This window comes from Pongo pygmaeus, chromosome 12 (assembly GCF_028885625.2).
Source record: "Pongo pygmaeus isolate AG05252 chromosome 12, NHGRI_mPonPyg2-v2.0_pri, whole genome shotgun sequence".
NCBI lineage: Eukaryota > Metazoa > Chordata > Mammalia > Primates > Hominidae > Pongo > Pongo pygmaeus.
Genome location: NC_072385.2, coordinates 132191619 through 132213575, shown reverse-complemented (window position 1 = coordinate 132213575; position 21957 = coordinate 132191619). Strand labels below are relative to the sequence as shown.

The following is a 21957-nucleotide window of genomic DNA, read 5'->3' as shown; positions in this document are numbered from 1 at the left end:
CACAGTTCAGTGATTTCTGAGTTAACAGAGGTTAAAATTCTCCCAGCAGAAGCTCCCACTAGTCTTATTCATCTTGAGTACAGATTAGTGCAGACGTTTTCTCCAGTGCCAGCCATTGCCGTTCTCCTTGAATCTTAGTGCTAGGTAGAATTATTGAGATCATGCCTTCAAAATTTAATATGTGAAGAAACTTAGGTACTGGGAGTTGAAGTCACCTGCTTGCCATTCATACGCCCTCCACAGGGACGAGTCTAGAATTGCCATCTTGGTTTTCCTACATCTCAAGCCTTTCCTCTACCTTTCAAAACCGGTACATATTCGTAGGGTCACAACGCAGTGCCATCTCTAAGATAATTTTCTGAGACATAGGAAGATCCGTGTTTAGCAGGCATTCATCTGCTTCAAGTCGGAAAGACAGATCTCGGCTTTATGTCCTGCATGCTCCCTCAGCTGGAGAGACAAGGAGGCCCGCCCGAAGGCGGCTCCACTCAAGAAGAACCCTTCCTCAGACCCCTAATTTGAGTAAGCACTCAGGAGGGACACAGAACTACAGCTGGGGATGGAACGGAGGGAATGAGTTTTGCACTAAGTGCTACATGACACGTTCCAGATCTCTTCCTAAATACCTGTCACCTGATTGGAGAGCCTACTTCTGGGCGTCCCTGATTCTTTCACTGAACTGCTGGAGTGGCATGTTATCGTGGAGCAGAGCAGCACACCTGCCTCTCAAGGCACCCCTGTGGTCCCTGTGGGGGCCCTCTCTTCTCTGATAACTCATTTGCCTCTTTTGCTCAATACATGCAGACATAATCTGATTCCACCTTGATCTCCTTTTTTCTTTCTCTTCTAAACCACAGGGTGTTTTCCTACCATAACCACCTCCCTGCAATCACAACGCTTCAAATACTGATGAGGTACCCACATCAGATCCTCTGTGATGGCACACACGCCTCGCCCGGGTCCTGCGGGCAGAAGCGTCGGGGCTGCTGGGCACGAGGACGGCACAGCGCTGGGCTGCTGGGAGCTGTGAGTACAGGTGAGGAGGTATCTGAATTTTGCTTTCAGATACTGATAAAATACTCAAAGTTGCTCTTAAGAGTTGTTTAAAATGAATGCTGTCTGGAATATGATTTCCCTATTGCTTATAAAAATATTTAGGATTGACTGGCATGTTTTTAAACTTTTAGGTTCGGGGGTCCATGTGCAGGTTTGTTTTATAGGTAAACTCATGTTGCAGGGGTTTGCTGCACAGATTAGTTTTCACCCAGGTCATAAGCATAATTCCCCAGGATGTTTGTTTTAACAAAGAAAAGCAGAAATACTACATCTTAGTAACCATCTTCCCGCACTGCATACACTGACTAGAGGGGCCGGAGGACCTGTGGTTTATGTGCTGCATTTTGCCACTGTTTTTTCTGACTTTTGGAGATTGTGCAGGTCCGTGGTCCTGTCTGCACACACCCTGCATGCGGGAAAATGGCCTGTCATGGCCTAGGGTCCTGCTGAGACAGCATCTCACCACTCATCCCTTAGAGAGGAGAAGGGCGGGGCCGGCCTGGGGGAAAACTCCCCTCCCAGGTTGGGCCTTCCCTCTGCTCCTCACCTGCCATGGCAGACGGAGAAGCAGACACACGTGGAGAGGTTGATACCGGTGCCAGAGAGGATGCCTAGCGCGCACTTTGAATACCTCACAGAGCTGCACGGGCACTTCCTCCACCCTCAGCGATGCCCACGTCTGCTGAGCCTTGCAGGGTCCGTGTGGTTGCTTCTTTGTTCTTCTCGGTGCTAATTACTGGGGAGCTGGTTTCAGTGCATTATATGCAAATTACCCAAAATACACTCCCAGCCATTTTGCGCGTGTTGTTCTCTGTATGGTTATTTCTGGGCCTCCGTCTCATTACCATAAACGTCTGTGCGTTGAGCAGCTCGACCTACTTATCCACAATAGAAGGGATTCTCTGGACTGCAGTCTGTCTCCCTGTGCCTTTGCATTGGCTGCTGTCTTTCGCTTTCTGTCTCTGTAAATCAATCTACTCTGTGCAGCAGGGGCAGTGCCTTCCTCAACTCCAGGAGAGGAGCATGCATCACCTCACTCCTGTCCACGCCCTCAGTGCAGGGCTCAGGGAACCCAGGAAGGCGCCTGACCGCCCTTCACACATACGTGAGGATGCCCCACTAAGTCACGTATTTCTAAAGTCATCTCGGTTCCTGTCACTGCCCAAAAGCCTTCTTGACGACTGAAAGGACGCACGCAGGCCAGACACTGCCTACACTCCCACGGCCATTGATGGTGTGAGGTAATAGCAGCCTTAGAGAGGCACTGGCTCAGGTTTTGGAAGATCCCCCACAGCTGATTAAGCTGCAACAACATGTCTCTCAGAAGAATGATCTTACGCAGGGAACTGAGGCATGGAGGAAAATGTCTATTTAAGATAGGAGGCATTTATGAAATTCCATGAGCCATGTATTTACCTAGGTGAGATATTGAGGTGCCTAGATACTTTCACCAAACTGAAAACTGCAAAGTCTTTGGAGAGGGCAATGTAGCACAACCCTTTTATCAGATCCAAGAGAAATGTAATGATCACAATTTTGCACAAGCAAGCTCTGCTGGGCACAGCACTGCGGGGAGGAGGAGGGAACTAACAGAATAATAGTTATTCATTTAACAGCTGTTTATTGTCACACTTAGAGATGAACAATGAACCAAAGAGACAGAATCTTGTAGTCATGGCTGTTCCATTGCAGTTGGTGAAAGAGATAAAAATAGAGAGTAATAAATACTGTGATGCCAGATAGTGACGTGTGTTCCATGAAAAATGAAGCAAAATCAAAAGACAACGGACAGTACGTGGGATGGGGGGGTCAGGCAAGTACTCATTGAGAAGGTACCACCTGAGCAGAGATCTGAAGAGGTGGGAAAGTAAGCTGTGCCAGGGAGAGTGTTCTGGGGGAGGAAAGAGAGGGTGCCAAGGCCCAGGGTTGTGTGCCTGAAGCTCCAGGAGCAGTGGAGTCACGTGCTGGTGGAGTGTGCTGGAGGGGCAGGTGGAGGGCTGGGAGGTTGAGGCTGGGACACACCAACACAGCATCAAGACACAACCCTGGATGCCTTCTGCTGAAGCCAGGGAAGCCTGGGCCATCCACATGCACAGTCTAAAGGAGAACAATGGCGCCAGCAGGCAGAAGCCAGGTTGCCTGTGTCAGCGTGCCTGGGACGCTCCCTGGAGGCTCACAGAGGACCTCTGAATGACACACTCTTCACATCTCACACTGTTTTCATCATCCTGTGGATGAAGGGATGGATCTGAGGAGGAGTTCAAGGTCATATGGCTAGGACATACATCTAGGAATCCAACTCATGTTGGTCTAATGGACCAGGCAGCTTCCACAGCCCCCACTGAGCTGACAGGGCCCTTCTGCAGAGAACCCAGGTGAGAGCTCAGAGAGCCACGGAAATTACCCCAGGGTTCCCAGGTGATAGAGAAGAGCTGGTCCCTAGGTATCTCTGTTTCTACTCGGAGGAAGTTCAGGCCACACAGATTCTAGCCCCAAAATGGAAGAAATACCACCTAGGCTGAAGAAAACACAACTTGGGCCAGAAAAAAATGCAGAGGGGTGAGGATGCCTTGGCTTCCAGTTGTTAATGTCGCTTCACTTTGAACACTGAACAAACATTTATTTTCTGAATTCTTCCGAAGACTGAACAATTTTGGATTCAAAGAAAGAGGAACCCAGTGGCTTAACGTGTAAGGGAAGATTTTTTTGAAGTGATTTGCCCCATCCAAAGACTGGAACAGATCACAGGAGACTGTGGTGCGTGTGGCTCTTCAAGCACATGCGTGTGCATGTTTAGATGGGGTTTCTGGAGCATCAGGGGAAGAGGCTGCACTGAGCTCAGTGGCAACAGGCCCAGGACAGGGTGCCCAGCGCCCAGGTGTGCTATAGAAGGTGACAGGAAGTTCTGTGTGGACACTGCCCAGCACAGTGCCATGAGCCACATAGGGCAACCCACATGTGATTGGTGTGGCAAGGAAGTGAATTTTTAACATTATTCAGTTGTAATGAATTTAACTTATTTACATTTAAATAAACACATTGGTCTAGGGTTTGCCGTGTTGGCCAGCATGGATGCAGAGCTGGAAGTTCAGATGGAGCTGGGCTCTAATTTAGATTTTTTTTTTTTTGAGATGGAGTCTGGCTCTGTCGCCCAGGCTGGAGTGCAGTGGTGTGATCTTGGCTCACTGCAAGCTCCACCTCCCGGGTTCACGCCATGCTCCTGCCTCAGCCTCCCAATAGCTGGGACTACAGGCACCCGCCACCACGCCTGGCTAATTTTTTATATTTTTAGTAGAGACGGGGGTTTCACCGTGTTAGCCAGGATGGTCTCCATCTCCTGACCTCGTGATCCTCCTGCCTTGGCCTCCAAAGTGCTGGGATTACAGGCGTGAGCCACAGCCCCCAGCCTGATTTTGATTTTTATAACATACATATATATATATATACAATCTCATATATGTAATTTATAGATATGTATTCATATGACATGTATTTTCTATAAGTGGCCCACCAGCAGAGCAGCACACATGTGGGACAGCGCTTTCATGTTCTTGTGTGCTACAGTTATTTCAATGCTGTCCTTTGTATGAGCTAAAAGGTGAATGCATGAAGTCTCATTTATTTATAAAGCTTTGAGGGTCTTTTTATTTGATGACATTTTAGGTATCTGACTTACATAAATTAAGGGATTAAAAAAATAAGAGTCACATTCTTCTACCCAGAGAATGAGCTGTTTGGAGTCAACAGCTACTCAGATAGAGATATACTGAAACATTCGAACCAATTACACCACTGTCTCTGTCTCTCTGTCTGTCTCATTCTCTCTTTCTCTCTCTCTTCCCCCTACCCCCTGTCTCTCTCATGTACACACACACACACACACACACACACACACACACACACACACACAGGCACAGGTCAAAGACTTTCTGGATCAGCTGGATGACCATGAAGACTCCTTGTCCCCAGAGTGATTGCTTTTATTGTCAGTGCTGGGAACCCAGGGAGCAGAGATAAGACTGTGAAAATTCTGGTTCTTCTGTTTTCCAGAATGGGTTTGAGACACAGGTGGCTGCTCACATAAATGTGCTAGATTGTGAGGGAACTTGAGAGGACATCAGGGTTCCTTCTCTTTGTCTCTAGTCTTCCATATTTCATCCGTGTCAGAGAGAAGACTCTGATCTGCTTCGGCAGAGCTTGCAGAGACAACACGACCACTTTTCTTAGCAATCTAAAGTTTAATGAGCCTCAATATTTGGAAATGTATGTTTTTATTTTCAAATCAAATCCTTAAAGCCTCCACCCCAGTTTATGACTTCTAATTCTGCCCCCTGTAAAGAACCATGCTTTGTATTTTTTATATACACACCTCTTCCATACTGTATTATGCATTTCTTCCAGAAAATGGTGGCTCTGTTTAGTTTTGTATCTGCATGCAACCCAGTGCCCTTCTGGGCACAGAGAAAAAAAACACACCGTGTTTGGAAATGAGCTGTCATGATATTCTGAATCTTTTAAACTCTTGCAGCCTTAATATACATGATATACTTGCTGCGTGTGGGGAGGGGGTCACGGACGTTAGGTTCAGGGTTACAGAAGAGTGTGAATAAATGCGTAGGAGCATAATATCATGCTGAAATTGTCCTTAATCACAATTGTGATGTTACGGTTCTGAACTGCTTCACATCTCTCAAGCGTTTTTATATTCTGCAACTTCTTTAAGCTTCAAAACAAGACAGTGAAGTGAAGGAAGGGCACGTACTATTATCCTAATCTTAAGTGAAACTGAGGTCCAGTGAGGCTAGGTGACTCGCTTAGGACACGTGGCACAGCCACAGCTGAAAACACACCTCATTCCTCAACTCCATCTACCCGTGGATAAACCAGAACTTGGAATGAAACCTAAATTCACAAAGCATAGCAGATAAACTGTTATTTTCTTAGAGTGGACTTTATAAGCAAATTGAACAGAAACATATTCGAGCCCACTATCTTACATTTTCTGTTTTCATTATCATGTTAAAAGGAGTTTCCCCAGGACTTTATGCATCCACCTGCATCTTTTTTTGTTTTTCGAGATGGAGTTTTGCTTTTGTCACCCAGGCTGGAGTGCAAGGCTGCGATCTCGGCTCACAGCAACCTCCACCTCCCGGGTTCAAGCAATTCTTCTGCCTCAGCCTCCCAAGTAGCTGGGATTACAGGCATGTGCCACCACACCCGGCTAATTTTTGTATTTTTAGTAGAGACAGGGTTTGCCCTGTTAGCCAAGCTGGTCTCAAACTCCTGACCTCGGTGATCTGTCCCCCTCAGCCTCCCAAAGTGCTGGGATTACAGGCGTGAGCCACCACACCCGGACTCTACCTGCATCTTAAATGTACATGGCATGATATTTGCAGCCAGATTTTTGCTTTGTATCAAAGTACCTGAAGGTTTATGAAAAATAGGATAAATTATATTTCTATAATTTTGCACAGTTTGCATGAAGAGAGTTTAGGTTTTTTAAAATCATATATTGACACCTAAAAATGTCTAATTCTATGATTACTCATTCCCAAGGCGCAGTGCCATGTACTTCAACGTAGCTGCACATGTCATGTCCTAAAAATGCCTCCGGATGCAGGGAGAGGTTAGTTTTAAGATGATACCAAATCATCATATTCTTTCTCCCAACTGTGTCCACAGTCTTCCTCTGGTTGAAGCCTCGCATACCAAACATATGATCTTTGTTTCTATGTTGGTCTCAGAACTCATTGCCTTTTCTGCTGACTGCAGTGAAAACTGGCTGGCTAATTCTGCTTTTCACAGTCTGTCTGCGTTTCAACTTGCTTTCCTCATCAGGGATATTTCCCTGAGAAAGACAGGAGAGGATAATTGGCTAATCAATATGGAGAATGGCATCCTGCAGGGAAGCTGGGGAGTTCAGAGGCCACACAGCAGACCCCTCACCCCCTCCACGCTGTCCTCCTGTGAAAACTCAAGCCTATGAAAATTTGTCTTCCACAAATATCAGGATGCTCTAGCAACTTGGGGCTAGCACCTCATCCTGTTTGAAAGAAAACACACCCTGGGAACTTTACCATGAAAAAAGAAATGTTTCTGTGAGAAGGAATTTATATAGCATGAGTTCTGCCTTGAAATCCCTTTAAAAAAGAAAGTGGGGAGTGGAAACGCCCCGTTAGAAAATTCTCCCATGCACAGGACTGATTTACAGTGAGGACAGAGCCTGATACCAGAATGGAACAGGCACGGATTACTGGCCATGGTGATCCCATAGCTGGCCGAAGAGTCAGGGCACACTCCTCCAACAAAAGCAGCCCTGCCTCCTGTTCGACTCCCCCGACCCCCACATCGACTCTGCCTCAGGGCGGCCTCCATGCCTTGCCCAGAGCAGCTGCAGCCATCATTTCACATATCAAGAAGTTCCTAACGTCCACGGCCATCAGATCGCACATCAAGAAGGCCCTAACGTCCGCAGCCATCAGATCTCACAGCGAGAAGGCCCTAATGTCCACGGCCATCAGATCGTACGTCGAGAAGGCCCTAACGTCCACAGCCATCAGACCGCATAGCGAGAAGGCCCTAACGTCCACGGCCATCAGATCGCACGTGGAGGAGGCCCTAACGTCCACAGCCATCAGGCCGCACAGCGAGAAGGCCCTAACGTCCACAGCCATCAGATCGCACAGCGAGAAGGCCCTAATGTCCACAGCCATCAGATCGCACAGCGAGAAGGCCCTAACGTCCACGGCCATCAGACCGCACAGCGAGAAGGCCCTAATGTCCGTGGCCATCAGATCGTATGTCGAGAAGGCCCTAACGTCCACAGCCATCAGACCGCACAGCGAGAAGGCCCTAACGTCCACAGCCATCAGACCGCACAGCGAGAAGGCCCTAACGTCCGCAGCCATCAGATCGCACAGCGAGAAGGCCCTAATGTCCGTGGCCATCAGATCGTACGTCGAGAAGGCCCTAACGTCCACAGCCATCAGACCGCACAGCGAGAAGGCCCTAATGTCCACGGCCATCAGATCGCACGTGGAGGAGGCCCTAAGGTGACCACACAGATTTCCTCTCAAGCAGCCCCTCCTCCTCAGAGGCCAGCAGCCCAGGACACCACCGCACACCTTTGGGTCACTGATCTGGAGAACGTGATACAAGACGCCAGGAAGACTTTAGAAAAGGAAGACACCTGCATGTCACCTGATTTAACCCCGTGATTAAGTGGCAAGGCAGCCCTGAGATTCAGTAAAGATTAGTGAAGAAAGAATCTCATATATTCTCCAAAGTATTCCAGAAACAGGGCATTTAAAGCCAACATCTATGTGCTAAAGGCAGCTGCACACACGGAAGCTTTCTAGAAATGTGTCTAGAAAGCACATTGCTAGGCTCTTCCTCAGGAAATGTTGATTCCTGTCTAAGGGAAGATGCAATGTCTGCTATAAAGAATATATGTATGTGTGTGTATACATTGATTTAGAGATATTTTAGTGGACTGGAGTATGAACATAAACCATACCTTGCTAGGTATTATATATCCATTTACTATATATTTCTCAAATCACAGGAATCCAAAAAATATTTATCATAACATAAAAAGATCTGATAATAGAAAAATCTATGGCCATTGAACAATAACTTTCTTAACTTTAGGATAACAAGGGAATTTTTAATTGGTGCAGACTTAGACTGTAATGATGTATTCTGAAAACAAAATTCTTCATGCAAAAGACCAGCCTATGGTAGGTCTACATATAATAAATATAACTTTGCTTAATTAAATATGAACTTAATCTGAAATGAGTTTCTCAGTATTATCCCCTGTTGTTCAAATAAGCAGAAGGTGATCAGGAGAACACGAGTTCCATTACGAGGAAAACCATGCAAAGTGTTTGATTATCTATCCCCCACCTACAGAAAATAATATAATCGTAATTAGCCTCAGTTTCTAATTTGTATGATGAGAGAAAAGGAGCTTCTGCCCTACCCATCTTATGCAATCAATGTGAAGATCAAATTCAATAACGTGATTAAATATGCCTATTGGAAACTTACATTATTAGGACTATTTTGATTCATATAAGCAACAATGCTGGAGGATCCTTGAAATTAAAATAAATACTTAATCTTAAATTATAAATAATAGTCCTTCTATAACCTGTGGGTTCCTATTGTAATAATCTGGGAGTTTGTATACATTTGTTTTATCTAAAACAAAACCTCTTAGTAAAGTCCACATTTCAGTTTATTATAGAGATGAAAATACCCGACTGGATGAACAAATAATGGCATCCAGCCGGGATAAATCGCCTGAGACTTTCTCTCTACTCGCAAGGCTGAGGCCAGCATGACCTTGTCCCAGCAGCTCTGTCACGATGCCCTGGTTTCTGCACTCAGACGGCCACCTGTGCCATGCAGGATGGGTGCAGGAGTCACACTCCGCTCTGTGCTCTGGCTACATGGCTTCCTTTTAATCTCAGGTCGCTGTCTGTGCTTCTACGTGTTAGAAAAGGGGCACAATCAACTTCAGGGGAATCGGTTGCTGGCCCAGGGACATAGCAGTCACTAAGAGTGTCACCCAAGGAACATGAAAGGCCAGCCTTGGGATGCTGACCCAGAACTCCAGTGATCAGAGGAATGGGACACCCCAGCTTTTAGGGAGTGCATGGTTTCTGCCAAGCCACTGGAAGGGAGGACAAAAGGACGTCTCTGGTAGGCACCGTATGGAATCTCCCGTACTTACACTGCACATCTCACATTAAAGATGCTGCTGTCACGGCAGACATTTACGTTTGTTGATAGTGATTTTGGCACTACATTTAACAGTTAGGTAAAATATAACGTGCTCAAGTGAGAACATTCAAACAGGAGATGGGCTGATGTACGCCTTTCAAAGCCTCCTTTTAATACATTAAATGTAACTAGGAGTTTGATCACATAAAATGACTGTTCTATCAACAGTTATCCTGTTCCTTTGATATAGAAGCTGCTTGGAGATTTCTGACCCTGATGGGGTATAAGAGACTAGAAGATATTCCATCCAGCCGGAGTGCCTGCAGGTGACGTTGGCTAAATGGGGTGTTGAAACACCCAGGTGGGGCTCCTCCAATGGAGACGTCTTTCTCCCAGAGAAATGCTTCGTGAGCGTTGTCTCCAGGAATCAGGCCTCTCAGATGATTACTTCTTAGGACAAATGCATTTGTTTGCCTCAGAAATCAAACAAGCCTTCGGTGTCCCTCCAGAGAAACTGTGGCAATGGAAACCTGGTGGAAGGTCCCCACAAGGGCATGCAAATGCTGTTGGTCTAAGTGGCTGCCTGGGATCTGGGATTCTCATGAGAGGCTCTCTGAAAGGGAGTGGAGTATCATGCTCTACTGCCAGGATGCTCAGTAAACTGGGTGCACCTGTCTCACACTGCTAGCAGGTAGGTTATCTCTCAACATCTCCCTGTGGCTGCACCCTGCCAGGATGCTCGGTAAACTGGGTGCACCTGTCTCACACTGCTAGCAGGTAGGTTATCTCTCAACATCTCCCTGTGGCTGCACCTTCCTGAGTAGCTCACTTGATTCCTTTAAAAGTCCTGTCATAGGTGATAATAGAAGTTATTTCCTTAGGGAGCCAGCTGCTGAACATGAATTCTGAAACCAGGCACCCCACAATTAACTATGAATTCTTTCATGGTCCTGCTACCTCTTCACAAGTGTTTGCTTTCAGCACCTCCTGTCTTCCGTGCTCTGGACTCGGCATTTGCTGACCACATGAGTGGTGGTCACCATGCCAGGTCTGGCCACAGAGTTAGAAATCCTGGGTCCTGAGGCACAATCGGCCAGTTGTTCCTTTGGCGGTGCTATCATACATCCACTGGGTGCCCATTTACTTGCGTTTTTCTGGCAAAAATGTCTTTAATTCTAGTTTGCTTTCTAGCGTTTAAAAACAATGATATCCTAAGTGTTCAAGTCAGAATAGACAAACCCTACGCAGTCACATTCTAAAGCTATTTCAATAAGGCTTCTGACAGCCTTTCAAAGTATATCACTTTGTATTTTTAAAGAAATATTTAAATTTGACCATAAATACACTAAAATTGAATTTTTAATTCTAGAAAATGAAGAGCAAAACTTAAAACCTGTTTAAGGCCCCTGGTGTAAACGATACCTATTTGCAGATTTCCTTTCTTAATCTGTCGCACCAAACATGAATGCCTCCTGCTTTCCAAACAGGATGAGAACATGAAAGAGCCACATTGCATACCATCTTTCTAGTGAGCCCTGGGCAAGTTATAAATCATTAATCAGCCTCCACAATTAATGAGGTCACTCAAAATGACACTCACTTAATACAGTGTCCAGAAATAATTTGCTAGGTTGAGCTACTTTCCAAATATTTTACTACACAAATCTATTATTTTAATTCTTAGCATCTCATGAATGACACTGGTGCCTTTTGTGCCTGGTAGATTTAATAGTGATGATGGTAAGTCTGTTGGTGTGTGTTCTGATAGGCCTTTCTCCACCCAGCATTCTACCATAGCGAGACAAAAAATCTTGGGAGACTAATTTTAATTTATGTAATGCATGTGTGTGTGCATATGCATCTATGTGTATATATACATATCTATGTGTGTGTGCATATGCATCTATGTGTATATATACATATCTATGTGTGTGTGCATATGCATCTATGTGTATATATACATATCTATGTGTGTGTGCATATGCATCTATGTGTATATATACATATCTATGTGTGTGTGCATATGCATCTATGTGTATATATACATATCTATGTGTGTGTGCATATGCATCTATGTGTATATATACATATCTATGTGTGTGTGCATATGCATCTATGTGTACATATACATATCTATGTGTGTGCATATGCATCTATGTGTTTATATACATATCTATCTATGTGTGTGTGCATATGCATCTATGTGTATATATACATATCTATGTGTGTGCATATGCATCTATGTGTATATATACATATCTATGTGTGTGTGCATATGCATCTATGTGTACATATACATATCTATGTGTGTGTGCATATGCATCTATGTGTACATATACATATCTATGTGTGTGTGCATATGCATCTATGTGTATATATACATATCTATGTGTGTGCATATGCATCTATGTGTATATATACATATCTATGTGTGTGCATATGCATCTATGTGTACATATACATATCTGTGTGTGTGTGCATATGCATCTATGTGTACATATACATATCTATCTATGTGTGTGTGCATATGCATCTATGTGTTTATATACATATCTATCTGTGTGTGCATATGCATCTATGTGTATATATACATATCTATGTGTGTGCATATGCATCTATGTGTATATATACATATCTATGTGTGTGTGCATATGCATCTATGTGTTTATATACATATCTATGTGTGTGCATATGCATCTATGTGTATATATACATATCTATGTGTGTGTGCATATGCATCTATGTGTTTATATATATATCTATGTGTGTGCATATGCATCTATGTGTATATATACATATCTATGTGTGTGTGCATATGCATCTATGTGTTTATATACATATCTATGTGTGTGCATATGCATCTATGTGTATATATAGATATCTATGTGTGTGTGCATATGCATCTATGTGTACATATACATATCTATGTGTGTGTGCATATGCATCTATGTGTATATATACATATCTATGTGTGTGTGCATATGCATCTATGTGTACATATACGTATCTATGTGTGTGTGCATATGCATCTATGTGTATATATACATATCTATGTGTGTGTGCATATGCATCTATGTGTATATATACATATCTATCTATGTCTGTGTGCATATGCATCTATGTGTATATATACATATCTATGTGTGTGTGCATATGCATCTATGTGTATATATACATATCTATGTGTGTGCATATGCATCTATGTGTATATATACATATCCATGTGTGTGCATATGCATCTATGTGTATATATACATATCTATGTGTGTGTGCATATGCATCTATGTGTACATATACATATCTATGTGTGTGTGCATATGCATCTATGTGTACATATACATATCTATGTGTGTGTGCATATGCATCTATGTGTATATATACATATCTGTGTGTGTGCATATGCATCTATGTGTATATATACATACCTATCTTTGTGTGTGTGCATATGCATCTATGTGTATATATACATACCTATCTGTGTATGTGCATATGCATCTATGTGTATATATACATATCTGTCTATGTATGTGTGCATATGCATCTATGTGTTTATATACATATCTATGTGTGTGTGCATATGCATCTATGTGTATATATACATATCTATGTGTGTGTGCATATGCACCTATGTGTATATATACATACCTATCTATGTGTGTGTGCATATGCATCTATGTGTACATATACATATCTATGTGTGTGTGCATATGCATCTATGTGTATATATACATATCTATGTGTGTGTGCATATGCACCTATGTGTATATATACATATCTATGTGTGTGTGCATATGCATCTATGTGTTTATATACATATCTGTGTGTGTGCATATGCATCTATGTGTATATATACATACCTATCTATGTGTGTGTGCATATGCATCTATGTGTACATATACATATCTATGTGTGTGTGCATATGCATCTATGTGTATATATACATACCTATCTATGTGTGTGTGCATATGCATCTATGTGTACATATACATATCTATCTATGTGTGTGTGCATATGCATCTATGTGTATATATACATATCTATGTGTGTGTGCATATGCATCTATGTGTATATATACATATCTATGTGTGTGTGCATATGCATCTATGTGTACATATACATATCTATCTATGTGTGTGTGCATATGCATCTATGTGTATATATACATATCTATGTGTGTGTGCATATGCATCTATGTGTACATATACATATCTATCTGTGTGTGTGCACATGCATCTATGTGTACATATACATATCTATCTATGTGTGTGTGCATATGCATCTATGTGTATATATACATATCTATGTGTGTGTGCATATGCATCTATGTGTACATATACATATCTATGTGTGTGTGCATATGCATCTATGTGTACATATACATATCTATGTGTGTGTGCATATGCATCTATGTGTACATATACATATCTATGTGTGTGTGCATATGCATCTATGTGTATATATACATATCTATGTGTGTGTGCATATGCATCTATGCATTTATATACATATCTATGTGTGTGTGCATATGCATCTGTGTTTATATACATATCTATGTGTGTGTGCATATGCATCTATGTGTACATATACATATCTATCTATGTGTGTGTGCATATGCATCTATGTATATATATACATATCTATGTGTGTGTGCATATGCATCTATGTGTACATATACATATCTATGTGTGTGTGCATATGCATCTATGTGTACATATACATATCTGTCTGTGTGTGCATATGCATCTATGTGTATACATATCTATGTGTGTGTGCATATGCATCTATGTGTATATATACATACCTATGTGTGTGTGCATATACATCTATGTGTACATATACATATCTATGTATGTGTGCATATGCATCTATGTGTACATATACATGTCTATGTGTGTGTGCATATGCATCTATGTGTATACATATCTATGTGTGTGTGCATATGCATCTATGTGTATACATACATATTTATGTGTGTGTGCATATGCATCTATGTGTATATATACATATCTGTCTATGTGTGTGTGCATATGCATCTATGTGTACATATACCTATCTATCTATGTGTGTGTGCATATGCATCTATGTGTATATTTACATATCTATCTATCTTCTATATATCTATCTGTGCCTGTGTATATATGCACATGTAACTGATGGATTGTTTGCATAAGAATCTTAAGCCACTGTAACAATCTAGGATTATTTCATAAAATTCAGGTTTCCTAGTACAAACTCCTCTGACTTCTGAAGGAGGAGTGGTAAATTAAGCCTGCACATGAGATTAGCAACAAGCAACTCCCATCTCCCTGATATATGGAGGCCCTACCCACCGGCTGGAACAACTACCCTTTGTGTCCAGAAATTAGTTCTCCTGGAAATCAGATTCTTGAAGAACTTTTGAGCCCAAGGGAGAGGAGCAAGAAAGAAAACTCCCTTCACTTTCAACATGTTTGGGCATTTCTATGAGGAAAACCCTAAGCCAATAAAGATGATCGCTAGGCTTTGCAAAAAAAAAACAAGCAAACAAACAAAACCACAAAACTCCCACCTCTTTCCTCAGAAGAAATGACTTCTATGAAAGGGTTAGTTCTGAAGTGGTATTGTGCGTCGGATAGTGACAGAACACTGGACACGAAAGCCACGTCACCGTAAACGCACCGCCAGGAACATTCCCAACACACAGCATGGCGGCCTTTTCCCTTGCGTGTCTCAGAGCACCGGAAACCCCAGATCAGAAATAGCTCTCACATATGGAAGCAGATGACCGGCTGATTGATTATCTCGTAGCAACAGTACTTCGTTTCATCCCAATTACGTGACCATCACTCAAGCAAAGCTTTGACAATCTACAGACAAAACCCACTTTGCTGGTTGATGTACCAGTCATTAGGCAGGACTTCCAACTCCCCTAAGGAGGTACCTGGGCTAAGCCATTCCAACAACACTGTTTTGCCCAATCATTGTATCTCATGGATACAGCATTCAGGAAAATGTAAAATTAAAGACCAGGTCTGCTAACTTAACTTCCTTGATACATTTTGTTAAGCTAATCAAAATGGTACACCATAAATATCTCAGCAAATTACTGACAACCAACCTGAATAAAAATTAGACTGACATAAAATCTGAAGTGTAACAGAGAATCTGAAGAATTCTTTAACAGAAGTATTCAGTTCATATAAGGGGTTAATTTTCTCAGTATTGACCGAGCAAAATGATTTCTTTATATGCCAGTCATTCATAGTAACAGCCGGCAAATCACCTTGAACAGTGGACCCAAATCACGACTTGTTACTTTGCTAATATTTTAAAGATTACCGTTTTCTTCTTCCTCCTCTTCCTCCTCCTCCTCCTCCTCTTCCTCTTCTTCATCCTCCACATCTCCATCCTCGTCATCGTCCTCATCCTCCTCCTCGATCTCCTCCTCCTCCTCCCGGTCCCCCTCCTCGTCCTCCTCGTCCTCATCCCCTGGCTCGTCATTGTCCTCAGAGTACTCCTCCCCCTCATCCTCCTCCTTCTCATCCATGTCCTCAGTCCCATCACTGTCGTCACACTCATCCACTGAGGAGCTGTCTGCTTTCACGGCAAATGGCTTTCGTTTAGGAGCAGGTTCCTGGGGCTGTTTATCTTGTGTTTTTCTTTTTTTCGCCAAGGGACAACCATATACACTAATAAAAAAAATAGACAAGGCAGGGGAGAGAGAGAAAAAAAAAATATCTGTGTTACTGTCTTTTAAAATCAGACCAATGGGGGCCTTGATCAAGGTACTTAAAGGCTTATCATGAATGTCATCAGCACAGACACCAGAGAGACGTAACATACATGTCCCCGATGTGTGCTGAAATCGGTTAATGAAGTGATACTGCAAATAAATACAGCTCACATTTGTCTAGTTACCATTCACATTTAGCCGAAGTCTCCCAGTTCCTCCTCCTGCAATTCCAGAGATCCTACGGAAATTCATGAAATTGGTTTGCATAATGTGTATAATGTGCAATTGACAATACAAATTTAATTTATGAAACATTTTACCAAATATATACTATGTATAAGATACATCTGAGGCAAGATTTATTTTAATCACATTATATTTACATATATATTTATGTAAAATATAAAAATGTCTATGTCGTGAAAGAGCTTTGGATATATTTGGATTTGTATATTTTATGGATTAAATTATATCTTTAGACTTGATAACCTCCTGAAACGAGATGAGCCCTGGGGCTTGTCAATGTTGTATGAAAGCAACTGCATCATTCAAAGTTGTGCAGAACTTCCTCACTCTTAGATGTTATTAGTCCCACGCCAGCACTCCAGAAAACAACTTCAGTGTTAGCGGTAATCACCACTAAATCACGCTGAAATTGGCCCAGGCTTAGATGAGACCCTTCCTTACAGCAGAAGCTCACAATCTTTCCTTGAGAAACAACGATTTTCTTTTATTATTATTATTATCATACTTTAAGTTCCAGGGTACATGTGCACAACATGCAGGTTTGTTACATATGTATACATGTGCCATTAGGTATGTTACATTAGGTATATCTCCTAATGCTATCCCTCCCCTCTTATGCGACCCCATGACAGGCCCCGGTGTGTGATGTTCCCCATCCTGTTTCCAAGTGTTCTCATTGAGAAAGAACGATTTTCAAAGCTACGTTACAAATTCATTTTTGTTGTAGAAATAAGATATGTACTACAAAAAAATAGGTGGGGTAGGGGAGACATAGAGGCAAACTACCGCGGGCAAACACTCCATTTATGCAGAACGAGACGTGTGGCCTCTCTCATTGGCCCATTATTCTGCAGGGTGAGACGTGCGGCCTCTCTCATTGGCCCATTATTCTGCAGGGTGAGACGTGCGGCCTCTCTCATTGGCCCATTATTCTGCAGGGTGAGACGTGCGGCCCCTCTCATTGGCCCATTATTCTGCAGGGTGAGACGTGCGGCCCCTCTCATTGGCCCATTATTCTGCAGGGTGAGACGTGTGGCCTCTCTCATTGGCCCATTATTCTGCAGGGGGGTCCTGCACACCTTGACTAGCTGGGCTTTGGATCTGGGATAGTGAATCATCATTCAGTCGTGACCCTGACCAGTGTGTACTATTTGGGTAACTCCTCTATGGTGGGTCCTGGGCTGTGCTAGAGTTCAGAGATGAGTGGCACAGATCCTCACACCAAGGCTTTATGCTCTAACAAGGGATTTAGACAAGTCACAAATACCATTTCAGAACCACTCACTCCTGTGTACACCGTGGGCCAAACACCTGGCATGTCATGGACACTCAGCAGGCGTTTGCGGAATGAATGGAGGAAGTGTGAGAAATCCCGTGGTGAAAACGTGCAGAGGGTTCTGTGTCCTGTGCACAGAGGGCAGGCATGCACGGGTGCTGGCAAGGCTTTCACGAAGAGGTGAGGCTGCTGATGAGCTTTCACAGATATGTAAAGGATGTCTGGGAGGGAAACAAAGCATTTCAATACATCCCAATTAAAACAATGTGCAAAAGACATGAACGTATGTAAGAACACCACGGGCTCAGAAAACTAAAACAAAAGCAAACCCCAAAGGTTGGAGCATAGAGCGGGGCTGGGCCATGGGGTGGACGTCAAAGTGGAGAGTCCGGCGGGGTCAGATCAACCTCGTGGATGAATGATGGGACTCTGGATTTTGACCCAGGAAACAGGGAGTGATTTGAGTTCTTTCAAGCACTCAATAATGCAATTAAAAGGCATGTTGGATAGGTGCGAAGCGGAGGACAGAAGAGAGGAGGTGCAGGCTAGAGATGCGGGGAGCAGAAGACAGCCAGCACCATGTTCAGGCGGGGACTGGGATGAGGTGGTGAGCTGAGGAGGGTGCCCAGATCCTTAGACGGATGAGAGAGGCCAGGAGGACCAAGGGCCGTGAGGGAGCTTCTTGGTACAGTCAGACCCTGGGTAAGAAGTTGCTGGGAGAGAGTGTGGGAGCAGGACACAGTGTGTGTGGACCAGGAGGAGCTTGCATTGCCCATGGCAGGTCTTGTTGGTTGACTGACTTTGGACAGATGTTCAACCTTATACATTAACATCATCAGCTGTAAAGTCAGAAAAATGCTAATCTCACATGGCTGCATTAAGGATGAAATGAAAAAAATATATATATATGTAAAGAGGTTAGTACTGTACCCGGCACCTGCTAGGTACTCCATGAATGATAGGAACTGCTGTGTAATAGTGATAATAACAAGAAACTTTTGCTATTTTTTATTTTTATTCAGGTATCCAATTATCCAACAAACATGTCACTCCTTAAAGTTTTGGAAACTAATGATTGTCCTGTTTGTTTCTTCTATCAATATTTCTAAAACAATTTAGACCAACTGCACTAGTGAAAGGGAAGATAAACAGTTTTATGTTTCTTAGGAAACCAGTTTTTCTTGACGGGTGGTGGTTCGTGGCCTGTTAGGAACTGGGCCACACAGCAGGAGGGGACAGCAGGCAAGCGAGCGAAGCTTCTTCTGAATTTATAGCTGCTCCCTATTGCTCACATGACCACCTGAGCTCTGCCTCCTGTCAGATCAGCGGCCACATCAGATTCTCATAGGAGCTTGAACCTTGCTGAGAACTGAGAACTGTGTATGTGAGGGATCTAGGTGGTGTGCTCCTTATGAGAATCTAATGCCTGATGATCTGTCACTGTCTTCCATCACACCCAGATGGGACCATCTAGTTGCAGAAAAACAAGCTCCCACTGATTCTACATTATGGTGAGTTGTAAAATTATTTCATCATATATAACAATGTAGTAATAAAAATAAAGTGCACAAAAAATATAATGCACTTGAATTACATCCTCTCCACCCCCAAACCGTGGAAAAGCTGTCTTCCATGAAACCAGTCCCCGGTGCCAGAAAGGATGGGGACCGCTGCCCAGGAAGACACAAGCATGGGGTAGGGGCAAGAGTTGAGAGACTTCATTTCCACCTTGCGGCGTGACTCAGGGAGTCCCTTCATCAATTTGGATGCCACTTTTTAAATTTGTAAGATGAGGGCAGTTAGATGACTTCTAAGTCTCTATCAGCCCTGAAACACTAGGGTGAAATGTTATCATCCCTTAAAAACATAATAAGCAAAACAAGAATAACAATTTTAATCACCAGATAATTCAAGAAAAAAATTCATCTATAGTCTACATAACATTTCAAATATGAAATAAACAGATTTCTGGGATTCCTTTTACGCAAACATTTTCATTTGTGAGGGGATAATCTGAGATAATCATCTCAGAGCCAGCCACACCTTCATGCTGAATCACCACCGGACAACCCATCAAGTCTAAGCCCAACGCCAACCAACCTCCTTGCAGGGCCACCTGTATCTGAGTGGACTGGTTCTGGTGGATACCTTCTGTGTTTGTTCAGTTAGCAGATAATAGATGCAGCCGTGCACGGATGGCTCCTCCAGAGCCTGCCCTTGGTGTCGCGGGTCATAATGACCGGAGGTTTTCCCAGCTTCCTTCTCCTTCGTTAGTGCATCAATACATTTGTCTGACACCGTCTGTTCTGCATTGAGGCCACCTGCACAGCACCATTCACTAAAACAGATAACTAGGCCCACCGTGACCATCTATGAGTCCCGATTGCTGGGAAGTGATGTCACCCCACCTGGCTTGGTGCTATTCAGTGAGGTGACTGGAAGCTTCCTTGGAGGGTGTAAGGTGGGGCTCCTGTTTCATTTTCTCCCTGCTCATTCACACGCACAGCTGCCCTCCTTTTCAAGACGGCTCACGTGTTGCTCAGACTGTGCGATGTTGGCCCCATGAGGTTTAGAGGAGGGGAGTGGAGATTTTCCTTAATATGGATGCTGCAGTTAGAAGTGAGCACAACTGGGCTTCACTCATGATTACCTGGGACAGCTGAGAGTTTGGAGGACAACGTGTCTGGCTAGGAGGATGTTTGGGAGGATGGGGTCTGGGCCGTAGGGCATTGCTGTGGTGGGTGTCTGAGTCCCAACCTTGGATAGCATGTCTGGGCCATCAAGGCATGGGAGGCGGGCTGCCTCCTGCTCACATGTCCTCTGAACTCCCCTGCACCTGCAGCCAGATGACTCCCTTGCAGGGGGCCCACCCACTTTCATTGCTTTTCCATCTCCTGGCAGCTGCCATGGCTCCTACTCCATTAGAACTTGCGGGGCATGGGAAGGTAGTGGAGGAAGAGGGACAATAAAAAAGCAAGAGTAGAAAAAAAATAGTTGATCAAGATAGTTGGAGAAGGTGAGTGTGTGTGGAAAGTCAAGTACACATGGAAAAGAAAAGTGAGGAGTTCATCTGGTCTCTGCCAGGACAATATTGGTATAATCCTATCAAGCAGGGTTTGGTTTAACACGCCAAACATTTCACAAACAGCCTGAGCGTATCCAGGGTGGTGATGTGGAGAGCACGCCACACGACCAAGGGCCTGAGCTCCAGGCTTGGTGTTGTTAACACCTCTTTGAGCACCCGGACTCTGGCTGGGCCTTACTTTACCTATCTATGTGATAGAAGCATCGGCTGTTCCTTTACTGCTCTAAAGCTTTCCATGTGTTAAATTTCCTAAATGATTCCCTTCCCATGGTGGGAACTTTCTGATGAAGTGTAGATTTCAGTACCTTCTAGTCTTCTATTTTCACTTGTATTGGTTTTACTTCCCTATCCCTACATTTTGCAAACTCTTGGATTCAGCATAACAACTTTTGGAATCATCTGGCCTCAAACTTCCAGTGCTTCCTGCCATTTGTCATGGTTCATTGCTCAAGATTTGCTCTCTATTTGTTAATGTAAAGTGTGAATACAGTCGTATCCCCAACTACAAACAAGTACCCTCTGTCCCTTCTCTCTCTGATCCATTCTTCTACTGCAGCTCCTGGTATCTACTTCCACGATGACAACACATTCAACTGCCAGGCACATTCCATTCCATCTGTGTTCAACTCCACATGGCTCGAGGCCCTGCTTAAATCAACAGAGCCCTCTTGGTCTCCAAAGATTTAGAATATTTCAAATGGAGGCCTTGGAAAGCAATTCTGGGACATGAGCTTGGGGAGTGTGGATCCTCCTGCCCTCGTATTCTGGGAACGACGTGTCTGCTGATGGGGCGGTGATCTGGAAGGAGAGGAGGATGTGGGGGCACTGGTGGTGCCGCCCAGCAACACCCGA

General features: G+C 43.6%; 1 protein-coding gene across 13 annotated transcripts in view; it reads right to left on the bottom strand.

Moving 5' to 3' along the window:
- Nucleotides 1–21957, bottom strand: part of MYT1L (myelin transcription factor 1 like) — a 545798-nt gene that overhangs the window by 141567 nt on the left and 382274 nt on the right. For all 13 annotated transcript variants that reach the window (XM_054475542.2, XM_054475556.2, XM_063649009.1 and 10 more), the window contains one exon: nt 16105–16454. In XM_054475542.2, the coding sequence (XP_054331517.1) occupies nt 16105–16454 (350 nt within the window). The remainder of the gene's footprint in view (nt 1–16104; nt 16455–21957) is intronic.